Source organism: Sinohyriopsis cumingii, chromosome 5 (assembly GCF_028554795.1).
Source record: "Sinohyriopsis cumingii isolate HCF-2022 chromosome 5, ASM2855479v2, whole genome shotgun sequence".
Classification (NCBI taxonomy): Eukaryota; Metazoa; Mollusca; class Bivalvia; order Unionida; family Unionidae; genus Sinohyriopsis; species Sinohyriopsis cumingii.
The window spans coordinates 1,273,246-1,299,617 of record NC_142965.1 but is presented as its reverse complement, the minus strand read 5'-3'; the positions used below and the strand labels follow the sequence as shown (position 1 = coordinate 1,299,617).

Genomic DNA, 26,372 nt, shown 5'->3' with positions numbered 1-26,372 from the left:
ATCGATTTGTATATTTTATACTGGTATTCGTATTCATTAAATATTCCATTGTCGGTCTTCACTTAATTGTGTTGATATCCGCTTTGGTTTTCTTTGTTTAATACAGAGCGTAACAGAATATTTGAAACGTGTATTTTTTTGTTAAATTTTATCTTATATTTATATCGTAGAACACACCACAACAGACAGAAGCGCAAAAGGTAAGCCTCAAATCATATCCATTGTCTTGTCTTGCCTAATATTGACCATATTTCTAATGATTCTGTTTTAAAGAATTATTAGTCATTTTTTAAGTTTTTAAAAGCATAATCCAAAATTTGAAATCTAACTGAATTCATATATACAAGTTAAAGATCGCATATAGTGTTCCGAAACAAACCGATGCATCAAGAGAGTAAACACTTCTTCATGAAGGACTTACGCCACTATGATAATATTATTTAAGTTTTAGATCAGATATGTTTGCGCTACAATAATGACACTTCATCAACTCTAAATCTGATATTTACTTGGGATAAATAAATTACTGTATTCGATATAAATGGGGAAAAATATGAGGATACCAAAATTTATCCATTTGAATCTGCTCTAAAAACAACCCTTTTTGTCATTTGATTGAAGCTTGTGTTGTTAAAAAAAACCTATGAAGCGGTCAGAGTTTCTACAGTTTGTTTGATTTGGTTTTGTGGGGTTTAACACAATTTCTCTGGAGGCTATTCGTGACAGCCAGTATTTTTCCGGGACAGTGGTGACCTTTAGGAGGTACAGAAGAATCTATCGACAAACGGGAATCTACTGGCAAGCTTTCTCAAATCGCTGACTTTGGTCAGAATTGGGACTCAAACTCACGCGATCCGAGAGAGATGCATGAGTGATCGGTAAAGGCGAGAGCTTTAAATCACCCTGCCACCGGGACTTCCTTCTTTAATTAGAAAAACGCTTCTCGATGCATATCATACTTTGTTTTTTCTCATTATGTTTTAAATCCTGGAAACTATAAATAAAGACCATGACAAGTTTTCTAATGCACTCGATACCTAATTAGATTACCCGCCATATCTCTTACAAACAAATGTTCGATAGTTCTCGCTGTCGACGTCATTTGCTTCAATTATTTACATAATACATGCTCTTTCAAGGTCGAAGAACTGTTGACGGATCTCGTACAAGTAAGTATAATAAATATTTTGATCATTCAGAAATCATATGATGATGCCAAGATTTCTCAATATAATTTAATCTTATTTCTCAGTCGGCTACGCTCTGAATGGAACCACTAAAAGGTATTTTGCTGATGTTACTGCGCATGCCCTGTATGAGCCTTTGTCAGTCATGACGTACATTTCAAAGTACCAGCAGACGAAAACAAAACGACTGCATTACATAAAACTTCATTATAGATCAATTACTGGAAATCTCTTTTTTTTTACTCTATCGATCTTTGAGTAATTCCGTTGTCCGGTCTTAATTTACAATTCGTGTAATGTGTACTCTGTATCAGATTGTATCGTAATATGCGGAAAAGAACGCTTTATCACGTAGTTAATACTTCTTAACTTCATCGTACATGTGTTAAGATACGGTCGTATGACCGATTTAATAAACTCCATACAACACTGTCATTTAGATGTCTTTATAATCCAATATTTACAATATCTGTTAAGTAGGTTGTGGTTGTTGTGATTTGGATTTTTAACGTAGCTTTAACCATTTTTCAGTCATATCGCTACGATGTCTCCAATGTGGCAGTTTATAGTGATGTCTAGCACTGGGGCATTATGCCGCAGACATATAGCATGATGTCCCACCCAGTCACATTATCCTGACACCGGGCCGACCAGTCCTAACACTAACCTCTTAATGCTGAGCGCCAAGCGAGGCAGCTGTTAGTACCGTTTTTGTAAGTCTTTGGTATGACTAGGCCGGGGATCGAACCCACGACCTCCCGCATCCGAGGCGGACGCTCTAACCACTAGGCCACCGGAGCGGTCTGTTAAGTAGGAATTATAATCTGGCATACATTTATTTTAAACATCTAATTTATGACAGGCACATCCCTTGTTCATAGTAACTATATCAACGTATCTTCTTATAAACTTTAACTAATCGTTCAACGCTGAGGAAGGTGTCAAGTAGTCGTGAAAGGGAGAGTGGAAAGGAGACAGATACAGTCAGTGAGAAATTTGCCCATTACATTAGTCATATATTGAAATAAATTTGTATTTACATAAGGGGTAATGAAGAACAAATGAAGTTTTCCATTGTTTGTGCTCTAATTATGATTTTTGAAGTTTTACATCCAATATTCGTATTCATTTTATGACGTTTGATTAACAATGCCATAAACTGTCTTTCCTTTCGAAGATTATCTGCAAAGATTGGATTCATTTTATTAAATTCATTTTCAACGACTAGATTAAAGCAAGTTGAAGATGTTACTTTTCACATTGGTATGCACGAAACGCACAAAATTCTCGCCCTAGGATCTCATATCTTCCTTGTTGTTAAAGCTTAAGAAACTCTGATTCAGATATATATATATATATATATATATATATATATATATATATATATATATATATATATATATATATATATATATATATATATATATCGTCATGTTAATAAACCCTACCCATGTGTTAAACTTTGGAGTGCAGTTTCCTGATAGTCGTTCACAACAAGCGGTTACTTTTTAATTAGCTTTTGCACGTGTAGTTCGAAATTATTGGTTTGGTTGTTGTATGCGTTAATGTTTTTATTGGTATCGTAGAATCCATCATTAAGCCACGCATACCGAGGTCAGGGGTTATAAGACGCTTGTAAACGTTGAAAACCCTTCAGCAGATTGAATACGAGAAAAAGGTTATAGACGAATTCCTCATTAAGACGGATAACGTTATAAAAATGGCTAAAGATGGTCTGCATATAGGAAAACAAGAAGTAGAGGATTTAAACCAGATACTACACAGAATAGAACATTTAAAATCTGCCATGGAAAAAAGAGCACATGAAGACATAAAGAAAGAAGAGGATGGACAAAGTAAATGTGAGGAAGGTGACAAGGTTGAGAAGGAAATGAAACCTCAAGAAGAAGGAATCAAATGCGATGAGAGAGAGAAAAAGAATAAAGATACACTGACGGGAAATAACGATGCGGATAAAGGCAACAGAGAGGGAGAAGAAAGAAAATTAGAGGTAATAATAAAACGTACTGAAGAATGGAACACGGAAGAGGAGAAACATAATAAATTGAAGCAAACGGAAGCCGAATTATTCAGGCTTGAAAAGGTAACGGATTTGAGCAGCGGACAACATGACCACAGAAAAAGACAGGACGAGATAAGAATGATGGTGGATGGTGATAGCATCAAGAAGAAGAAGGAAGAAGAGGAAGAAAGAATTAAACGTGAGAGAGAAGCAGAAGAAGAAAGGATAAGACTAGAGGAAGCAGAGAAAACTCGACTCCGACAAGAACGTGAAGAAGAAGAGAAAAGACTACAACAGGAAAGAGAAGAAGAGAGAAGACTTAAACAATTACGGGATGAGGAAGAGAGAAGACGTCAGCTAGAAAGAGAAGAGGAAGAAAGCAACCTGAAAATGGAAAAGAATTTAGAGGAGAAAAAATGGAAGAGGAAAGGAATAAAACAAAGAAAGAGGAAGAGAGAAAACGAAAAAGGGAGGCTATTTTAGCAAAGATTAATGTTGAAAGAAAACACTGGAAGGAGAAGATGTAAGTACCCACTCACATCCTGAATAATTATTGCAGGGATTGAACTGTTATGTGTTAGAATGAAAACCAGTCGTATTAAACGTGTGTGCAGATAATTGAACATGTTCACCTTTTCATCGGTACAAATGTGTTTTGATCTGCATTTACAAATATCAATACAGCTACATCAGCGAAAAGCCACGATATTAGTGGTCCTTCGAACAGTGGTGTCTTCGTCAAAGTTCATAATTTGTGTTGCATTAGTAGCAACGCAATATGCACAATGCAGAAATGGTAGTTTATTGTAGATTCCCCGAAACCATTGTCCATGATCTGATCCTATTAACAATGCTTCGCCTGGGCGTTATTATCATCATATAGATTATTCACTTTTTATTTTAGTTCATATGTAGAAAGTAGATTCGTAGAAGATTCCTATAACATTTACCCATGAATCGATGTTAGCTGTATTCATATCAAATGCCGATATTCAAATTTAAGCTTACATGATGATATGGAAGATGCAGAAATGTCAGAGCGAACTCAGTTTACCCTCACACGAAGCCCGGACGAGCTATTGAAGTCAAGCTCCCTGAAAAGTTCCGTATCTAATGAAGCTCAGGTAGGAAGCAGCGGTTCTTCGTTTGAATTACAAGAAAGGATGGAGAGTCAGTTTGTGGAAATAAAGACCGAGGAGAGGATTGAGGTGAGGATATAGCTAACGGAGTACTGCATTGATTAACTTCAGGAAGACAAAAATTAACTCAAGTAGATTACTTCATTTATATTGCTTTTCATGGATAAAAATGCATATTAAAAACCTGTAGTGTCTCTAGCAGAACCACGCTATTATTTAGGTATCCCTATTAAAATAGTTAATCTGCATCAAATAATTTTAAAGACTTTGTATTTGCATGTGGAACTGTTACTCATTATATATGCGTATCATTATAGCTTAATTAAAAGAACCATTTGCATAATTAAACTAATTTCATTCATAACTGATTAGCATTTCATTAATTAGTCATGTATGCAATTTCTTTTACATTTACATTGCTCATTATGTAGATTGAATATTGGATTAATTCACACACATACGTAATGTTGTATCCACCATTTTCTGTCATGTAATAAAAAAACGATATCTAGAAAAAAAAACTTTCAATATTAAAGTTGACAAACTAAGAACTACATTATATATTTGAATGTTTATTGCTAGTTTTGACGATTTGGATATGACTTAGATCATAAACACATAAAGCAAAGAAAAATTTCAGTGTGGAGCACAGGTTTTTGTTGAAGCAGTAAAGATCCACAACGACTCCACAACTGTTGTAAGAGGATCCGTAGATGGCGAACCATGGGAGGAAAGACCAGCTTTGCATCTTACTATAACAACTGGTGATCGACAGGTATATGACTTTAATTTCTCAAAAGGGATAGCAATTTCCACTTATGGATAATATTTACTAATTAATTTGAAATTTCATACAATTATAGAGCTGAATACAAGTTAACTGTTTAAGATACACTAATGTATCTATAATGGAAGTATTTCAATTAGACTTTATGTTAAAACGAGTCGTAATAATAGTAACAGAAAGCTTAATGAAGGACTCATGGTACTAATTCAGTTCCCATAGTAAACCTATACAAACACCATACTATTAAAAATTCCATAATTTAGAATTTTTGAGTGCCCATGATCAAACCTATATTTGTCAGTATAGATGAAACCCGGATGTCACCTTCTGTGTATAGGAAAGGATATGAGCCGCGGTATTTTCTAGACCTGCATGTGTTTGAAACACGTGCTTTCAATTCCGCACCAAAGAGTCAGGTGCTAATTTTAGTAATGAATATTCCAAACTCAAGACTGTTAAAGGACTGCAATTCAATCAAAAAAACAAACAATGTTCTATTTTTCACTTACAACTATAATAAGCTCTCAAAAGATTCTTTTTCCTAAAACATACATTACATTATTAACTAGTCCTGGTCAGCCTAACCCATATATTCTATTTTGTGTTCACCCAATTCCAGGCTGGTTCCCATTTTTTCATACCATTAGTACCGTGTGTCCTGAAAGTCTTCAAAGAGTAAAAAGGGACAACACTATAGAAGTTCTTTTCCATCGTTGTTTTTCCCCTTGATACAATGCGAACATAATATGTTCCCTAATTTATGTTCACGTTGGGGATGTTCGTTTTTATTGTGCATAATAATGAAGCTATATACTTTATCTGGCATTTTATTCAGCGCAACCTCAAATGTACTTTATTTGCTGAATTTTGAATAAAAATTTTGTAACATAAGATTTAAATCAATTTGTAAATATAAAATAATATTAAAGGCATAACTGGAACATTGAAACGAGAAATATGTAGATAATTTTATGACACTTTTAATATTTTCAAAACAAATACACGAATTTAATACAAATGCACGTGTATTTACAACATGATGTCTTATCCAGTTGATATTGTTCACACATGATCCTATACTTCCTCCCTCAAAAGATGCATCAATATATAAGCACTGGCTTTATGTGGAACATTTACATTTTAATGTTTATGTTCACATCTGTTATAGGCGACTTTAGTTCTCATATCATAACATACACTCATTAATAGTTTTATCATATTGTTCACATAAGAATGCAATTGAGCTTGCGCAAAATTCGGCAGTCTTTACATTTGATCTTATCTCTAGACGAGTACAAGAGAGAAATACTTCTGTAGTGTAGAACATGCTCAGTTAGTGATGTTCGGAGAACAGAACTCCTGTGAATACCCATGCTTGTCCGAATGGCTTGTATTTATGTAGTAATAGGGTTCAGAGAGATTAAGATATAATGTATTTTTTTTTTACTTGTTCAACACAATAATAAAAATATTATTTTTTTGATTAGATTATTAACAATTAGTTACTCATCTTTGTAGACAAAACATCTGGTTGGAGCAGAATTTACTGATTTCCAAAATCTCTCTATGGTTGTCGCGGCACGGAACAAGACCGAAAATGTCTTAGTAAAGGACAAAGAAATCACAATAAAAAGCAAAGTTGATAGCAATATAAGGGTGACGATTCCGGCCAAAGCTTTCGATGAAGCTGAGACCAACGTGAGACTTAGTCTAAGTAAGTAGAGGTCTTAGTATTGAATAGTGAATGACATCTGTATCGTTCAGTTTGTTTCCAGTAAACATTTACAAGCAATGCTCATTTCACAAAACCATGGCTGTTCCTTATTACGCCCAAATATGTGTTTTGTTAAGACCGTAATAAGAATGCATGACAAAACATGAGCAGGAACGTATCACAACTTATTTAAATGACAAACTATCTGCTGATCTTTAAAATTCCTCCCCGTTCTCCTTTTTGTTATTCCTGGAAATAGTTCCACAACTGTTCATCGAGAAACGAAATCAATTTCTGTTACCCTGTTACTGCAGTTGTAAGACCTACCTTGCCTAAAATCCATAAGATGTGAGATGTTGGTCAAAAGAGACAAGTCTCCACGGCCAATTACGAGGTTTACGATGTGGTTTAGCCCTGTCTAGCGGATTCTAAGATCTATTAATAACTGCCCTAATCACTTTCTTTGTAAATTCACTGTATACTTGTTGTATCATCTATTTCACGTAGAAATATTTCATTTTATTATTCCATGTAGGCTCAAGTGGATAATTAAGGGCTTCTAAACTTATCGACATAGACGTGTGGATTTCAGATGACGAAAGTTTGATGATGATGATTTTGATGATGGTGATGATGATGATGATGATGATGATACTATGTTCAATACTTAAGCTTTGTGACGCTCTATACTGTAAAAGATCGTAAATCGACAACTGTCAAAAAATATATTCACTTCTTTAGGGTACATAACATGTTCGACACAGACCTCGATAAAACAAGGGCTTTACATCAAGGATATCTTAACATAATTTCCATAAGTCCCATCGTGTCTCTCAAGTGCCAAAATAAATGCAAGAAATGTTTGACATTCAGGCTTGCAAAATTAGGTAAATCCAGAGAATTGTTTTCATTTAATTAATAATAATAATAATAATAATAATAATAATAATAATATATATATATATATATATATATATATATATATATATATATATATATATATATATATATATATATATATATATATATATATATATATATATATATATATATATATATATATATATATAGATATATATATATATATGGTTTGCTAAATATATCATTTACTAAATCGTTTCTTTCTGCATTTGAAGTTTTGAAGTTACCGTGATAAAAATGAATGATCCACTTAAACATTCATTATGCAGACTTCTTGTTGACACACTGGACGTTTTTGAAGAGGACATTATTTTATGTTTGAAGAAAGATGGACTCCACATAGGTTCATTGTCATGTTTACCCCGACCCAGAGTAGCCCCAGTTTGAAACATGTATAATCAAAGTAATTCCGAAAAGCCATTGTTTGATGTTAAACATTGCCGCAGGCTACCACTAATCCATTACGTAAGATTGCCGTGGCTAGAAGTGGAGAGCCAGACCTAGGATTGCGAAGCCAACAGATAGCCAAATATCACCTAGTTGTGGAAACGTTTATCCAAGATCAAAAGAAGTTGCCTGAAGAAGTGGGAGTGTCTTAACTTCTTTCCCCTGCAGACAGACAGACAGACAGGTTGAACTGGCCGCTAAGACGATTGGACAGGGTCACAGCGCCACCCAATCAGAATCGAGATAGGGGAGAGACCCTGATTTGGGTAGAATGAAATCTCCGCGTCTTCCGGCAAGAATTAGTTTGCTAAGAGAAATTACCCAGAGGAGAGGTTAGCGTAACTCCGAATAGCCATTCGTTATTGGCGGGAAAATCTTAGAACAGGAAATTCTAAGTACAGACAGCTTCAAATAAGGTTAGTGAGCTATTTGTTCGGTCTTTGTGGAATGAGACTGCATTTTAATTAAAGGTCGTATGTATACTTTATTATTACTAGAATCATAGTACGAAGAATTACTTTGTTTTGTTAATATGTTTGCATATTTTGAAGAAATGAGTTGATATTTGTAAAGAATTATATAGCTTGCTAGCCGTCGTAAGAGTTAATATTGTAATTCGCTATGTGGGTATTTTATAGTAGACTAACACATGTGTTCATAAGATTATAGATTTTGCCATTGTTGAATATTTGTGTAATGTACAGACATGCGTCTGATTGTTGTCAGATTGTAGTACAATGAGATTAAATATATATGTGTATATACTGATGTGACGCAATGTATTGATGTCTGTATGACAATTAGCTGATACCGTGTTATTACGCCATTGTTTACCCTGCAAGAAGTGTGTGGGAATTTCGATGTGTACGCATGCGTGACAGAAGCCGTGATAGCCTTGTCTGATGATTAATTGTTGATCTAGTGTGAGGTGAGATTCGATAAAGCATATGTTAACGCCTTGTGGTTTTTCACAGGAAGATTTGAGGGTCAGACCAGTTACAGTTTGGTCCCGTAGTCTCAGATAGAGAGACGGAGGAAAGGAGAAGAAAGGAGAGAAGTCAGGAGAAGTTGAAGTCTGGGAGCGAAATTGGAGGAGGAGATAGTAGAGAGGGAAACGGAGTCGAAGGAGGTGTTGGAGGAACGGAAGGAAGGAAGGAATTAGCGGGACAGAAAGAGATGAGCAGACGCAAGGTCAGGGGGAAAATCGAACTCACACTGTAAATCACGGGATGAATTAGACTGTCACTTGGTCGAGCACAGACGGGTGATTGAAAGTTATCGTTTTTAAATTATCGAATTTATTAAATTGTTATTGATTGAATTTCATCTTCGTGTTCTCTATAATTTAACCGTCGGCATTGCTGACTGGGGGCTAAGAGCTGTAAATCTACTTCGTCACTAATTTAACTTTCTTACATCGCGAGCCAGGGTGGAACTTTCATCATAATTTAATTAAATTATATTGGAAGAACCCCACCCCAATGCGTGCAAACGTCACATTCATACAAATTTAACACGTTCTGGAATGATGATGATTTTCTACTGCATTGTCGAAATTGAGTGACTATCTCACCACAGCCCCTGAATACATTTATCGATGGCACTCTGGTATAATAAATATATCAAGATAAATGACAATACATTCTTTGTGAACAAATGATGTGAAAGGTCTCTAATCCGGATTAGTGACATAATTAAGGTAATCTGGTTTGTTCCTGATATGCAGCGAGTTCATACAAAACTTTAATATTAATATTACTTCTGTAGCATTCATACAAAACTTTAATATCAATATTACTTCTGTAGCATTCATACAAAACTTTAATATCAATATTACTTCTGTAGCATTCATACAAAACTTTAATATCAATATTACTTCTGTAGCATTCCCTGGAGTTCCTGACGCGTGAACCAGTAATTTGGAAAAATACTATAAAAAAAACTATGGAAAGAGAATTACTATTACTCTAAAGTATAAAACATCTTAGAAAGCAGGACAAAACTGAGAAATTATTTTATATATCTAATGCGAGGGAAAGGAAAAGACTTCCAGCTGAAAGGAATTAAATGGAATTCTATTTTAAATAAGAACTACTTTCCTGAGGATGCGAAATTTATATTTTCCTTTACTATTCAAGTTATATGACCTCATTGTTTTCCACAGACTTCTTCATGTTAAGTATTGGTTGTTTGACATTAAGTATTGGTTGTTTGACATTAAGTATTGGTTGTTTGACATTAAAATCTCTGAATCGTGTACTTCTTGTAACGAAGCTAAAGAGACTATGCTTCACTTAATTTTTGGATGTCGTTTTACGAAAACAGTTTTAATAAATTTTAGGTCATTTCTTTTTGACAAATATCATATTGAGTTAGATTTAACAGAAAATACGATATCATCTGGAGTCAGAAATAGAGATTCATTAATGCATGCTTAATTTTGATGTAAATATATCCCTGTAAAGTTTAACAATTGCATTTCATGTTTCTGGCTCGCGTAGAACATATCTTAATTGCATGAATTCTATATAAATATGTCAGATTATGTAAATGAAAAGGTGTCGCAAAAGACGATACGTGAAAGGCAATTCAGACAAGAAATATCAAATGCGCATGTCTCTGGGTTTCAGGTTTATATATTACTTCGGAAAAAGCGACAGATTAATTAACACATTGTGCCTTTACCATTTTGTAGCAGGGGATATTAACAAAACAAAACAGATTGGTGTAGTGTTGTGCGAGGGAGAAAAGTGAAAAATTGCTGGCAAGTCGAATGAAATTGTGACCAAAGTGAACCATAACGACTCCTGGTGAGTCAATCGTTGATATACAATCACTACCTTGCATGGATTATGAAAACAAAAAGCACTTTATTATTATCTCATTGTGTGTCTTACCTCTATGTAATCTGCAGATCGCATTTCATTCTGGATCATGTTCTCCTAATTATAAATAATGATCGTTATCGTACTATGGTATAATCTGTATTTCATTGTATCACCATAATACAAGGAATACGTACGTCTTATTGAACCCTATTTTTGTCTGTCTGTATCTTACACCCTCTCTATGTGTGCGAGTTCGTTACTTTTCGCATTTAACTTTTTAAAAAATCATGTCACGATTTTTTACTGTATATTCGTCTTTCTGTCTTTGTCTCTATGTCCCTCTCCCTTTCTTTCTCTCCACTGTCTGTCTGTCTGTCTCTATAAATATTGATAATGGGGCGCAAATGTAAAAGGGGAGGATACATCTTACTTAAATAAAAAAAGAAAATATTTTTGTAAACTATGTCTACTCTGCTCGGCCTGACAAACATAGCTTGATAACAAAAATCGAAATTTTAACGATCGCGTCTAACACAAAGATAACCAACATCTCACTCTCTCTCTCTCTCATAAGATAATTTAACCTTGTACAGATTATTATTGGAATAATAAGATAGTATGAATCACCCGAAATATTGTAATATGTTTCTGTTTGTTCGTTCTTGTATAAGCAACATTAAGTTACGGTAAACACATTGCACCGAATGGGGAATGAAGTTTTGATTGCATATAGAACCTATACTATTTCACATCATAACACCATTCCATTTATCTATGTCTTGCTCAATTGCTGTTTCCTGATAAGGACTGCCAAGGATGCGAACTCGCAAAACATACTGACTGCAGCTCAGCAGTTGTTCCTTCACTGTACGGAAACGCTTTCGCAGATATTGTGTGTTCAGAAAACCACCGATCAGTCCACGCTGCGGGTTGAGTGTGTACCTATTGAAAAGGTATCAGAGCGATTAGCAGAGGTGGAACAGAAAGAATACTCGTTGAATCCTAACGTCAGTCAAGAATTATGTGTGAAGGATGGGGAAAATATCGCAATCAAATGCACTGACAACATCAAACTCGATCCGTAATTGAATGGAGAGGTCAGAACGCTTAGCAAAATTATTCGAATACGGTAATATGTCAATGATCTTTCTTCCAAATTCATTCAAAGAAATGATGCAACAATAGCAAGGATGATAGTACATTTGTGACATTGATATTTTCAGGTTTGTTTTGTTCCAAGTTCTATATTTTCATTGTCTTCAGTCAGAGTAAAATGCCCATATTTGAAGCAATGAAATATAGAAATGTTTTCCACTGATGCATTCGCAAATTTAATTAACTTATTTTAGCTGGTTGTGAAAATATGATAAAAACATCTTTCTGATCTTAATACTATATTTGTTCCAATAAAAGATTAGACTAATCGACCTCTGGATTCTAAAATAGACAAATGCTGGAAGAGACTGTCTTTGGTAGTTATTAAAGTTTGCATATCAGCTCACAAATGATAATTATTCCAGCTGAAACAAAATGGTTGAAAAACATTAATATGAACACAGTGGGATGATATATGGGGCATTGATACTTCCGTACTTATTGTACTTATTAGCACTTGCTATAACGTTTTGTTTTCTTTCATATTGTTCAAAGTTTGTGCTGACCTTTAAAACATTCATGAACACGGCATCTACCGACGTTAGAATTCGTCCCAAAGATCAATCCAGTCAGGCCAGTCAGGACGATTACACTGGTGATCTAGTATTTACCATTCTGAGCAGAAATGAAAGCAAAACCAGACTAAGTGGTGCTATTGTTTTGAAGATACCCAAGGTAACTTATTTTTCGATTGGAAAGTGACACGCTATTCTTAGAAGACGTGTCTGGTGTTACTCTGTTACGGGGATTAGATTATTTAAAAGAGTTGAAATAATTTTTGTGTAAAGTAAACACACTAACTGTTTTTTGTGTGAGTTTTAGTCTTTTTCCGCCGTTCAAAATAAATAAATTAACAATTTAATTGGTAGGTTTGTGGACAGACGGGACATGTAGGTGTATTTTCATTTTTACGTTGCTCAAAATAGTTTATTTCTTATCTTTTTTAATGGTAACCACAGATGGATGGAGAATATTATTTCTTCGTCGACAAATAAAAGTGTAGAGTAAATGCTATCCGCTAGATTAAATGCATGTAACGTTTTGCTTCAGAAGATGTTCCCGACCACCAAAACACTTGATTCAGAAGCTGTTCCCGACCACCAAAACACTTGATTCAGAAGCTGTCCCGTACCACCAAAACACTTGATTCAGAAGCTGTCCCGGACCACCAAAACACTTGATTCAGAAGCAAAGGAAGAGTGCAAACCAGCACAGAAGAAGCAAGAGAGAAAGCGAGAAAAGAAGCATGAAAAAGAAACAGCTGATAAATCCGAACAGGAGGTAGATGAGAATCCAGCGTACACGGTGGGGGAGAAGGGTGCTAAAGAAAAGTAAAGAGCCAAATGATCTCAATGAAAATCATGTCATTGATGAAACCTAAGTAATGCCGATTGTATAAGCTGAGTGAATTTCGTTATATCTGTAGCTTCATATGTAACTGTACCGAATTACATGTTATCTTATATAACTTTGTTTTGAAAAGCATTAGTAGGAAACAAATGTCTAAAGAAACATTCCAGGTGTTAGGCTTGAAATGGCAGCTATACCAATACCTGTGTGAGTATATTTCTGTATTAATCTTGGCAAACTAAATCACTCTAATACTATTGCGTTGTGGGAAATAAAATTATATAGCATCATTTTCCATTTTTCTGTGACCTTTTACATTTTCAACTTCGACAAATCTATCAATTTTAAATGATCAAGCTCAATGTTTAATCGAAAAAAAGGTTTTGTGTCCATTCAGCGACTATATTTTATGGATGCTGATATATCTGTTTTTGAACCGAGAAATGGGCCGATAACGTTACAAGACATGATCTGCTATGGGCCGAGTAGTCCCAGAACCCTTATAAGTCAGCTTTAAAAAGATATGCATATCTTAGTCACATTCTTTTGACTGATTCGGTTTGTTTATATTGCTGGACGGAGTAAATATAAGCAAAGTAGTCCAAACGCACACTGATATGATGATCTTGAGTCTGCTGTCATCAGAATAAAACGGGAGTCTGTCTCTCCTACATATAGTGAAGATGACTACTAAAGATTAAGTATCAAGGAAACATACCTACCTATCTCTCTACCTACCTAGCTAGCTACCTACCTATCTTTCTACCTACCTACCTACCTAGATACATACATACATGCTTGCATGCACACGTACATTCACCCACTCACGCACGAACGCGCACATAATACCTCCGCATACATACATATATATATATATATATATATATATATATATATATATATATATATATATATATATGCATGCATGCATGCACGCACGCACACGCGCTCATACATACATACATACATATGTATGCACGTACATATATACATATATTAGTATTGTGTACATAAACGGTAGATATAAATATGAAAGCCTGTGAGGAAGATTTTATGACGAATTTGGTGGAATAATTGTTGTTTCTTCTAAATGTTCTACTTTCTGTTATTTAACAAACTGAGGAATTGTAAGAAAGGTGATTAATGGTATTTACGAGCGTAGCATGCTTTAAATGAACCTAATTTAGAAACGTCAAAATTAATGTAGTCAGAGAACTGCTGTAGAACCGTTAGGGAACCAAACAACATGCATTTCAGGTAGATTTAGAAGTCATTATTCAATTTAATGGTCTTTGGTTGGTTAACACCCCCATCGCAGTTGGGTTTATGACCAACTGGTGTTAGATAGGTATATCTTCATTAGTCATTAATTAAAACGCTGTTCGTTGAGGATAATGTGGCCGTATGAGGAAGCACTCGAATGGGATTTTACAAAGCTCTGTCAGCCTGATATTCTTTTATTTTTATTTAACAATAGCACGCGATTGAGGCTATTCATGAAATAAAGAAAACTTATCTAACACGAAAACATAAACCTACTTGTAACATCAAGGTATACAATTCTAGTAAACACACCATTACAATACCACTGAACAACTTAAAAATCCCATTGCAACCTTTATAACGCACGCTACTCCTGTGGTAACAAAATATCACGTCATTTGCAAAGCCGCTGTTGTCCAAAAATTTCCGTATTATGTATATCAATATTTAGGTAGCACAGATAACTTCTATTTGATAACATCGATTGTATTCATGGAAACAGTCTGAAATTCTCGAAATAACAATAACCGGCACAATATAAAACTATATCTTAGAAGACATCGCATGCATTATGGGAATAGAGAACAGCTAAATCATGGCTGGCAATATTTTCAAGGATCTCGGTACGTTTGCAGCATTGCCTTAACTCTAATTATCTAGAATTATTTTTCTTTCGTGAAATTGTAAGTCACATTTTACTGGGAAATACCAATAATTTAGTTTCTGGGCCTTGTTTTCATAACGCTTTCTCAGAAGGTAATTACATATAAATTGGAATCTGTAACATGTCTTGTTACAATACTTATGTAGCAGTTTAAAGACGGGTATGTTTTATAATTCATTCATGATCATAAATCAAGTCTGATATATTGTCTAGTTTTAAAATAAAATTTGAGGATCTTCGCTATCACTCGATTTTTTCCTACTCATCTTGTTACAGTTATGTCTTTATATCTGTATGATCATCCATTCAGCTTAACCATGTGTTAATCTGTCTCGTCTATTTTTTAACAACCAATGCATCTACTTTAAAAATCGTTGGATCGATTTAACGTCCTAATTTGCTTAACAAACTTCACTTGTGAGACCATCCAGAAGTTCATACTTTGGTAGAATACTCCTTATATATGGATAATTATGCAGAGGCAGATTGTATCGATGTGACTGTACATACAATGTGTATATTAGATTTACGTATTTAAACTCTACATTTATTTTGTTTCATTTTAGTGTTAATGCAAGTATTTATTTAAAATCTTTTGAATTATAGCCTTACAGGAAGCGAATGACTGCCACAATGATTATGAAATAACTAGTCTTTTCAGGAGTGTACTTTGCTAGAAACGCTGAGGAAATTATTAATAGGAAAGGTTGATGATTTCAGTACATATCACCTTTCTCCTTTTTAGTTACACACACACACACACACACACACACACATACATACATACATGTGTACACTATGGGGATCAGTCTCAATACAAACTACGGGCCACTACAGGGAATATTTCTGTCCAAATATGGGTGGTAAATACCTTGCCTGTAATTTGTAGTAAAAAAAAATACTAATTATATCTATGATATTAGTTTAAATGACATCGTCTTGAAATAATAAACACAATGTTTCAGGATGGAAAGGAAAGATCACGCGGTCTCCAGAATTTAACAATCACTATTTAGATTTCATTCCGACTTAACCGCTTCATGTCGCCTAGTGGTTAGAGCGTCCGCCCCGGATGCGGGAGGTCGTTGGTTCGAAACCTGAGCAAGTCACACCAAAGACTTCTCAAAATGGTACTCTCATTTTCCTCGCTAGGAGTACAGCGTTAACAGGTTAGTGTTAGGACTGGTCGGCATGGTGTCAGGATAATGTGACTGGGTGGGACATCATGCTACATGTATGCGGCATGATGTTTCAGTGCTAGACTTCACTTAAAACTGCCACACTACAGACATTGTAGCGATATGAATGGAAAATTGTTAAAGCTGCTTTAAAAATCTAAATCACACACACACACACACACACACACACACACACACACACGCACACACACACACACACACACATTCTGGCTTATCAATACATATCCCGTCTCACCATTACGTTTTTGACTAACACATATTTTGACTGACGAACAAATGTTCTCGCCGACAAACACATATTATAACTGAAGAACGCAGATTTTAATTGATCAACGCATATTCTGAAAGATCAAAACCTATTCTGACAAACAAATACATATTTAGACAATGTTCTGGCAAGCAATGCTGAAGTTAGCCAAGCGCAGATTGAGGGAGTGATCCAACCAAATGGCGGACGGAGGGGGTGAAAAAATGACATATAAAAATACATGGAACCGTTTGAATGACCAACACATGTTAACATAAACTATATGTGGCACATCATGATTTTTATTCATGCGCTATAAAATGTGAATATTGTTGTTGCTAAAAAAAAATAAGAGCCAATCAAAGTTAAGCAAATAATCCGACCAAATGGAATTGTTATATGTTTGGTTGATCATTATACTATTATTAAAATTCTAATTAGACGAAAGCCTAATTAGAGAAATACTATTACGTATATTAAAGAAAAATAATCATATATCATGGGACGATGGGACGAAGCTAGATTACTTCAATAAAAATATCAAAATCTTACCGGGAACAAAATCATATTTCTAAAATTAAAAACAGATTTAAATCTCATAAAAAATTACACCGGTTCACTAGAAGCACCACATGATGAGTTTACAAGGCAATCTGCGATTGAGCCAGAGCACATCACCAAATCAGAATTTGACAGATTACCAGGCGACAGAAAACAAATGCCATTTGAGTTACAACTGTATAATTGTATCAGACAAGCAAAGAACTAATTTATCAACGATGGTGCGTCCCATGTTTTTTTTTTCTCAACATTTATGATTGATGGCGGTGGAAAATAGATTGATTCCACAATGGACGACAAATAAGCATATGCTTTCGTTAATAATCTTATTGATGACAGCAAGTACATCTTCTTAATAAAGTTTATTGCTGAATATGTTAGTGAAGATAGTTGGGTTATTCGTGATAAATTCGACTCTGTTACGGCATCACGGCAAACATAACAATGTCGTCATAGAAGATAAAAGTCTAAAGCAGATATTTTCATCGCAGTTGACAAACCATGCTACAGTAACGCATATTCAGTTCCAGCAGTTGTTTATGCACTTTATAGTTTCAACCGAACATAGTTGCTCTTGTTCCGATGGAAATAGGCTCTCTAAATTGCGTGGCTGAATGTGTCAGGGAGCATTTTAAAAACTCTAGACGAGGAAACAGATTGACAAAGTCAAGGAAAATAAAAATAAATAATTGGGAAAACTCTTTATAACGGAGACAAAATAAATGATGTGGCTATTTTAGATGAAAATATTAAAGATTCCAATAATTTAAAAACAATTACCGATGAGATTTTTTGTACATATTTGGTAAATGCTGTACAACACGATCCAACAATACGTTATCAAATTGGTCTCAATAAAATCTTCTATTAAAGAAATGCATTCGTTGTATAATGAACCAACGATGATTCAGCATTGGCGTAAAGAAGGCAGATATACACTATCGGCAGACTATATATTTATCAAATTATTCGAAATGGAATGTTCGTTGGTGGATTTACATGAACAAAATGATATAGCTAAATTTGTTGTATTGTCAAGCGTCATTGAGCAAATATGATCAGATTTGTCTCGACAACAAGAAGCTCGAACAGTTGTAAGTGCACGAGAGAGACTACTAAACCGACTTGCACTGGAATCTATTAAGATTCCCGCAGAATGAAAATAATAGCAAAAACAATAACGATTGGTTTAAAAAAATGAAATTTTTTTGGTTATATTCTTTTGTTATCTTTTATATCATTGTGTGCCGCCATGGTCTGTCACGTACTTACAAACTAACAGCCAATTTCTCACCACGTTTGTCCAATAAATTACCGTTATGGTCAGTTAAAAAACAAAGTATTCGTAACAGCGACGTTTTATAACATTGTAAATAAACAGAATTAGTGGGTACCGACACTTCCAAATTAAAAGGCGGGAAATCAAGACAAAATCTGTAAAGAACATATCCCTGCTAAACATGCCTCAATGATTGCCCAGACGCAGTATAGCTACCGTCAACTGCTTCAGTTTTATTGATGATAAACCCAGGTAGTTTGAACGCAGGCAATTGGGCTTCACTGATCCTGTGATGATCAAGAAATAATTTTTTATAATCGTAATTGCTTCTGTGTTTTTCGATAGCATATCTTATTAAATTTGTAGCATCCCGTTTCACCGCCGATATATGTCTTATTGAATCAATATTGTTTTTCCTTTGAGATCACCATTCGGATATTCAATCACATACTGCTCAAAAAGCGCTCGTAGATTACGCAGTCTACTCTTTTCGTGTATCTTTAAAATTCCCTCCTGATGTAGTTTATGAATGAAATCTAAGAAGAATAACTCGTGCTCTGGTCTTCCCATATAACCAAGACGTTCCGGTAAATAATCAAATCGCATTGGCTGTGGATGTTCATTATAAATCGGCACTGCTAACGGCAATCCCACCAGGGTTCTGGTCGACGATTTGTCAACAGCGTAACTGGACGCCGCAGAATCTCCCGCTGGTCTTCCTATGGCAGCGCCCAGAGCTGGCTCATGTACTTTGATAGCGATCTTTGATTCTTTTCCTCTTATTGATTTGATTCTACGTTAAAGTTCATCATTGCTTTGTTTGATTTCATATGGTCATGTTGGTGCGTTGAAAACATTCTAGATTGGAACTGGCTCGGCAGTTCCTTCAGTGGTGGTTTTGATGCGAGAATACCAGTGAGATTTTAGCGTCTAATCCACCAAATGAATTTTCTCTGATATTTGGCCAGCTATAATAAAGTCGTAATTGTGCCAGTGCGATCTCAAGTTTCCCGCCATTAAGAGCTTTTATCGGAAATGGAAAACCAATAACGAATTCTGACCGTGTTGACGTTGCTGATATCATTGTGGCCATCGGCAGCGTTGTGTTGGCGATGATCTATTCTAGTCGTGTGGTTATTTCTGCGGTCATTATTATCTATACGGCGGATCCTAAATGTGGAGTTGGCAACGTTGGCAATGGTGGCGTTCTTGTGATATCGATAATAAATATCCTTAATTGCGGAAAGATCATTATTTGATATTGCACGGTCGTTTAACTCCGCTGATAGTATCTATGCTATATCTGTGCACGCATATGTCGCAACGTAAGCCATTTCGGTGTGCTCGTTCAATTTTTTGATGGTACATGTAGATATTTATTTCGTGATAATATTGAGTATATAAGCAATACCGACAACAACAATGAAGCCGATTCCAACCACGGGCTATTACGTGCGTCGCTGATAACCTACAGATTAACGTCGTTGTTCCAGTGACCAGCGAAGAAACGTTGTATACAACATTGTGGATGGCGATGATTCGTCTGCGATATTTTTGTGGTTTATCATGAGCTCGTCGACGAATTCTTCGGGCGATTCCTTCCACGTACATGCTTGATTATACCAAAAGGATTCATTATGCTACATACTTAGTTCCGCGTCGAATTCCAGACACCACCAAAATGTCGTTGCGGTTAGGGTTTTGTCTTTTGGATCCAGTATGAATATTTCCTCGGCATTTTGAATTTAACACGACTGAGACGGTTCCGGAATATCTACCTGTGGAATGACATGTCGTAAATATCTCATATTTAGTGGCGCTAAACACGGAGAACGTGTACACCCTGGTAACCAGAGCGCTATGTTTGATGGAGTTGTTTTGTTGCGACAATGTTGCCGATCGAGACACTACTGTGTGTACCGAGTTGACTAGCGGAGTTGCATGAACAACGTGATCTTCAATCGCTTTGAGTTTTCGGTGTTGTCAACAAGGCGTGTGAGCATTTCAGCGAGCTTAATATCGACGACCGTTGGATTTCCAAAGAAATTATCTTTGGTACTATTTGTGTTTCTACGAAACTTTGCAAACGCGGTTCGATGATTAGCATAGTCAGATCTGTATATGGTCATTCCATCATTGATTGTCAATCACGAGGTCATCTTCGGGATGTTGCTGTTGTCCACGTATTTCTTCGTTGCAGCGTCATCGTTTGATGTTGGTTCTCTTAAATTAGCAATGTTACTTCCGCTTTAGTTGAGACCAACAGTCATTGCATCGCCGGTTTTAGCAACTTACTTACTATATCAGGACCGATCGTTGTGTTGCTGTTGTCAACGTATTTTATTTTGCTACGGAATCGTCTGATTTTGGTTCCCTCGCATTGATAATTGTATTTCTGCTCATGTTTAGATCGTCATACATTTTGCATCCAATTCTTCTAATACGCTCAGCAATCTCTCCGATAATTGTTAGAACTGAATCCCTATATTCTTTAATTTTACCTGTGTTAGTAAACACCACTAGGTTATCTTCGGTCGTGCCTAGAACTCACAAAATATCTGACAACGGGATATTTCTCGTCTTTAATAGCTCTTGCTGATCCTGAAAATAATAACAACCTCATTTGCGTCAACATCGGCGAGATGCATTATATCGGCAAGTTCATCTCGTGTCACATACTTGGATAAATCAATGTCACTGGGACCTTTGCGATTACCAGATCTTTTGTAAATATCTACCATTATAAACCATTAACCTGTGTTTAACCAAAACTGGGTATTTGACAGAAGCTACTTTCAGATGATTCACGACAAAACTAAATCCATGAGAAAATGGGCGTCATTCCCGGAGGCTTGATCTTTGTCATTTACGAAGATGAGCTTGAATTTGTTCAGTATGTTTAATTTGGAAAAGCCATCATGCTTAAAATTGTACGAAGCCCATAACGCTTAAAATTGTACGAAGCCCATAACACTTAAAATTGTACGAAGCCCATAACGCTTAAAATTGTTCGAAGCCTTACACCAGTTAGAAGATCGTGTGCTGTACTTTTACACGTACAGTTTCATTTACATAGATCGCCTTGGTCACCGTCACCCTGAAATTGACGGAGCCCTATTAGTATCCTCGATGGATGAGCACCCTGACGACAAGATTTTAAGTTTTGCTAGCGGCGGTCCTAACAATTACAGTTACGAATACCGGGCCCAACGAGGAGAACTGCACACCGAGTGAAATGATTCACTCTGAAACATCGCACCAGTCGAGAGGTGAATTTTGGCGTGTTGAAAGAAGCCTTACTATCTGGAGAGGATGTAAACGTTATAATGACCACCTACGGACCTCACAAGATTGTACGTTTACCCACACACCAAATCGTCAGTCTACCTTAGGAAAAAGTCTATCAAATCCTGTACCAGAATCGAGTGAGGCTTCCCTATTGCTTCACCTTATCACACGCACACGCTGATATTGGTCAGCATAGAAAAAGCGAAAACGTCCAAGACCGATTGTTCCTTATGACTACAAAAGCCAAGCGAGAACGATGAATGCTTTCAGACAGACACAAGTCAAGTTCAGTAATTCACAAGCCGAGTGCGATGCTGTGCCTTGTGATTGCAGGGATGCCGTACTGTGCGACCTCAGCGATTCAGCACATCATGGGAACTTCGCTATCACTACTACTACTACTACACCTAGCATGAAAAGAGATGCTGTGCGTGTCAAACATGACGGGTGCAAAAGCGATGCCACTCGTTACAGTATACCTTATTACTTTTCTGGTTTTCATGCTCAACGTCATACGACAGTACAGCTACCATTCGATAGATATCATCCATGCATGAGTAAACTACTTCATATATCACCACTGCCTCATCGAAAAGAGTCAGTGAAAGAAGAATATTAGTTGCCTGTGCGTTTGTCTGGATACTGCGACTATGAAAGTAGTTTTCAAAGGTTCAATGTAAAGTGGCCCAAATATCTGGGAGAACCAACCCGAAGAATTAGCTAGAGCTTGATTTATCTACTTGGGAGAAGGTGATAAAGTCAGTTGCTTCAGTTGCGGTGTCACCTCACGAGTGGGAGCAGAAAGATTCGGCTTGCATGGAACATGCTCGATGGTCTCCGCACTGTCATTACCTACCTTTAGTGCGACCTCAGTAATTGAAGTGTCTACAACAAAGTTGCATACCATGTTCTCTACGAAATTTCTTATAGCACATAATCTAGTTTAATGCTCTAAAGATTTAGAATACCCAAACTAAACAGTACTAGTACAGCGTAATCAAAATAATGGTTTTATAAAAGTGGCATATTGAAAAATACTATAAGGGAAAATAGACATACTTTCAGAAACACTAGATAAGTGTCGCACATTCTATGAAAGTAGAAGACAAATCTTATTTGGGTAGGTAAAGTAAGGGTCAATTTCGGCCCTTAATCAGATCCTGATAATGCATACCTCGTTTTTAATAAAGAAATACAAACATTAAATAGCCACTAGTTTTCGTCTACATTATAATACCATTAAAAATGCAATCATTGAATAACCACTAGTTTTCGTCTACATTATAATACCATTAAAAATGCAATCATTGAATAGCCACTAGTTTTCGTCTACATTATAATACCATTAAAAATGCAATCATTGAATAACCACTAGTTTTCGTCTACATTATAATACCATTAAAAATGCAAACATTAAATAGCCACTAGTTTTCGTCTCCATTATAATACCATTAAAAATGCAATCATTGAATAGCCACTAAATTTCGTCTCCATTATAATACCATTAAAAATGCAATCATTGAATAACCACTAGTTTTCGTCTCCATTATAATACCATTAAAAATGCAATCATTGAATAGCCACTAGTTTTCGTCTACATTATAATACCATTAAAAATGCAATCATTGAATAACCACTAGTTTTCGTCTACATTATAATACCATTAAAAATGAAACCATTGAATAACCACTAGTTTTCGTCTACATTATAATACCATTAAAAATGCAATCATTGAATAACCACTAGTTTTCGTCTACATTATAATACCATTAAAAATGCAATCATTGAATAACCACTAGTTTTCGTCTACATTATAATACCATTAAAAATGCAAACATTAAATAGCCACTAGTTTTCGTCTACATTATAATACCATTAAAAATGCAAACATTAAATAGCCACTAGTTTTCGTCTCCATTATAATACCATTAAAAATGCAATCATTGAATAATCACTAGTTTTCGTCTCCATTATAATACCATTAAAAATGCAATCATTGAATAGCCACTAGTTTTCGTCTACATTATAATACCATTAAAAATGAAACCATTGAATAACCACTAGTTTTCGTCTACATTACGTTGCCTATAAACGTGGAATATGTATGCTTTGTCTTAAGAGCTCCTATCACGCATATTACTGAATCACATGAATACTAAATAATCAATGATCGAACAAAGGAAGATGTTGCGTTACAACATTGGTTATATGATGTTTAAATTTTCACTAGAAAAGAGTTGTTGAAAAAAATCTTGCCGGAGTTGCCTCAAACAAATAAAAATGCATCAATTGTTTTCACAAAAGTGCAGTGCATTCACAAGCACACTAATAGAAAAGGAATGTTGATACTGCGTATACAGAAAAATTACAATATTCAAAATGTCAGTGACAAAAGCGACTTTGTTTACGTAATTTTGTCTTTGCATTTACGTTAATGACTTTATTTGTAAATATTATAAATTCAGACTGTACAATAAGTGTGAAAACGATCTCCGGATAGGAATGTTAGTCTTGGAATTCCTTCAGAATAATTAGGCATGTTCAATAAACGAAGATTTCCGCAAGGACAAATCTGGACAAAGGTATTGCCCGGTTTTGACAGTTTGCTGCAAAAAAGACGAGGGCAAAATAAACAAGGTTTTATTTGCCAGTTATCAGTCCGGCCCTTGAGTATACATTCAAATATAAACCTAAATGTACAGATGTCAAAGCCAGGCTTTGTCTAGCATATCCCTCAGCGTAACGTAACTATCATAAATATGTCAATAGATGTTGCCTATAATAAACACAGGTCACAATGTTATTGCAACAAAGGAAAGAACCTGTATTTGAATATAAGCTGTATATTTAGATATATGTGTGTTAGTGTCACACACACTCACACACACACAAAGATATATATATATAATGTTGTAAAGCGCTTAGAGCTTCTAAAGATTAGGCGCTATACAAAGTCCTCATTATTATTATTATTATATGTATGCACCAGCGACCCAAGGGAATATTGGTGTATTATCAATATATTGAAACCATTAACACACAGTCAATGACGTATACGATATATCCAAACCTACTCAAATGTCTGTACAAAAAAAAATTAATTATAGTGGCGTGCGCACAGTTGTGCATGTGCCACTTTTTTCTGACTGCACCGCAGCCTGCTAGTTGTTCCTGGGGAAGGGAATGGTGCCACCTCCCCCAGGCTTTTATGGGTTCGAGGAACCCTGATAGTTTGGCCTCAATCTGTGGGTCCTTAAAGGTCCCTTACAGTTGAATGGTTGGCTGTTATTAGTGGGAAGGAGAGCTCGGGAACGGTCCTGGTTGCTTCACATTGCTGGTTTATTGTTGCATTTACCTGGTTTTTCTTGCGGTTTTTTTTTGTGTGTCAAAATGTTCTAAAAAGGGGGGTGTTCTATGCTGTTTATAGAGGATGTTAGTAGACATCAAGTATGAAGAGAGATTTTCAAGGTTATTATGGTATTAATAGTCAAGGTGTTTAGGGTGTGCTTCTTACGCTATGTTATTTATAAGTTTTTAGATATTGCCTCTTTAAGTTATTTTTTTATTATTAATGTTTTTAGAGATTGAATGTTATTTATACTTTATTTAGCAAGAGACCGAAGTCCTAGCCGATTACAAGGTTTGTTAAGGACATCTAGGACCGGAGTCCTAGCTGATTACTCGGTTCGTTAAGGAAATCTAGGACATCCGATTTTGCGGTTTTTAATAGGTGCTTCGTAAGTGAATTATTTATTCATATTTTTATAAAATTGAATGATATGTTATGGGTTTTTATGTGGGGGCTTCTAAATTAATTTAGCTAGTTACTAGGTCTTTTGGTTTTGTGGGGATAGTAATTATATTTTGTTCCTAAGTCCTGCTGAGCCTATTGATTTAATTTATATTTTGATATGCTGATTATATATTTTTATTAGAGTCCATAAGTAACTCTGGGTTTGTGTGTGGTGATCCAATCTCTTTTTGGTTTTTGATAAATATTTTCCTAGCGGGTTGATATTTTGGGGATATATTGAATACGTGGTGTAGATCTTCGGTGGTGTGGCTGTTAAAGCAGTTAATGGTTGCTGGTTTGGGTCCTATAAACCTTCCAAAACTGCTTGCTAGTTTAGTTTTTCCAGTTATTATCCTGCTTATGGTTTTCTGTTCTTAATATGTACCCTTAGGTAGCTGTATGTTCCTATCTACGGATTTTTGGGTTTCATGGTGCTTTTTACCTTTTGTAGAGGAATTCCAAAAATCTTGCCATTCTTGGTCTATATATATTTGTGCGAAGCTTAGTGCTTCTGTATAGTTAAGCTT

The 26,372-nt window shown here is 35.5% G+C and overlaps 1 protein-coding gene across 1 annotated transcript in view; it reads left to right on the top strand.

Moving 5' to 3' along the window:
- Positions 1–15,312: 15,312 nt before the first annotated feature.
- LOC149798515 (uncharacterized) overlaps positions 15,313–26,372 on the top strand; it is a 34,402-nt gene continuing 23,342 nt past the window's right edge. The window contains exon 1 of the mRNA XM_089956933.1: positions 15,313–15,437. Within this exon, the coding sequence (XP_089813059.1) occupies positions 15,410–15,437 (28 nt within the window). The 5' untranslated portion in view covers positions 15,313–15,409. The remainder of the gene's footprint in view (positions 15,438–26,372) is intronic.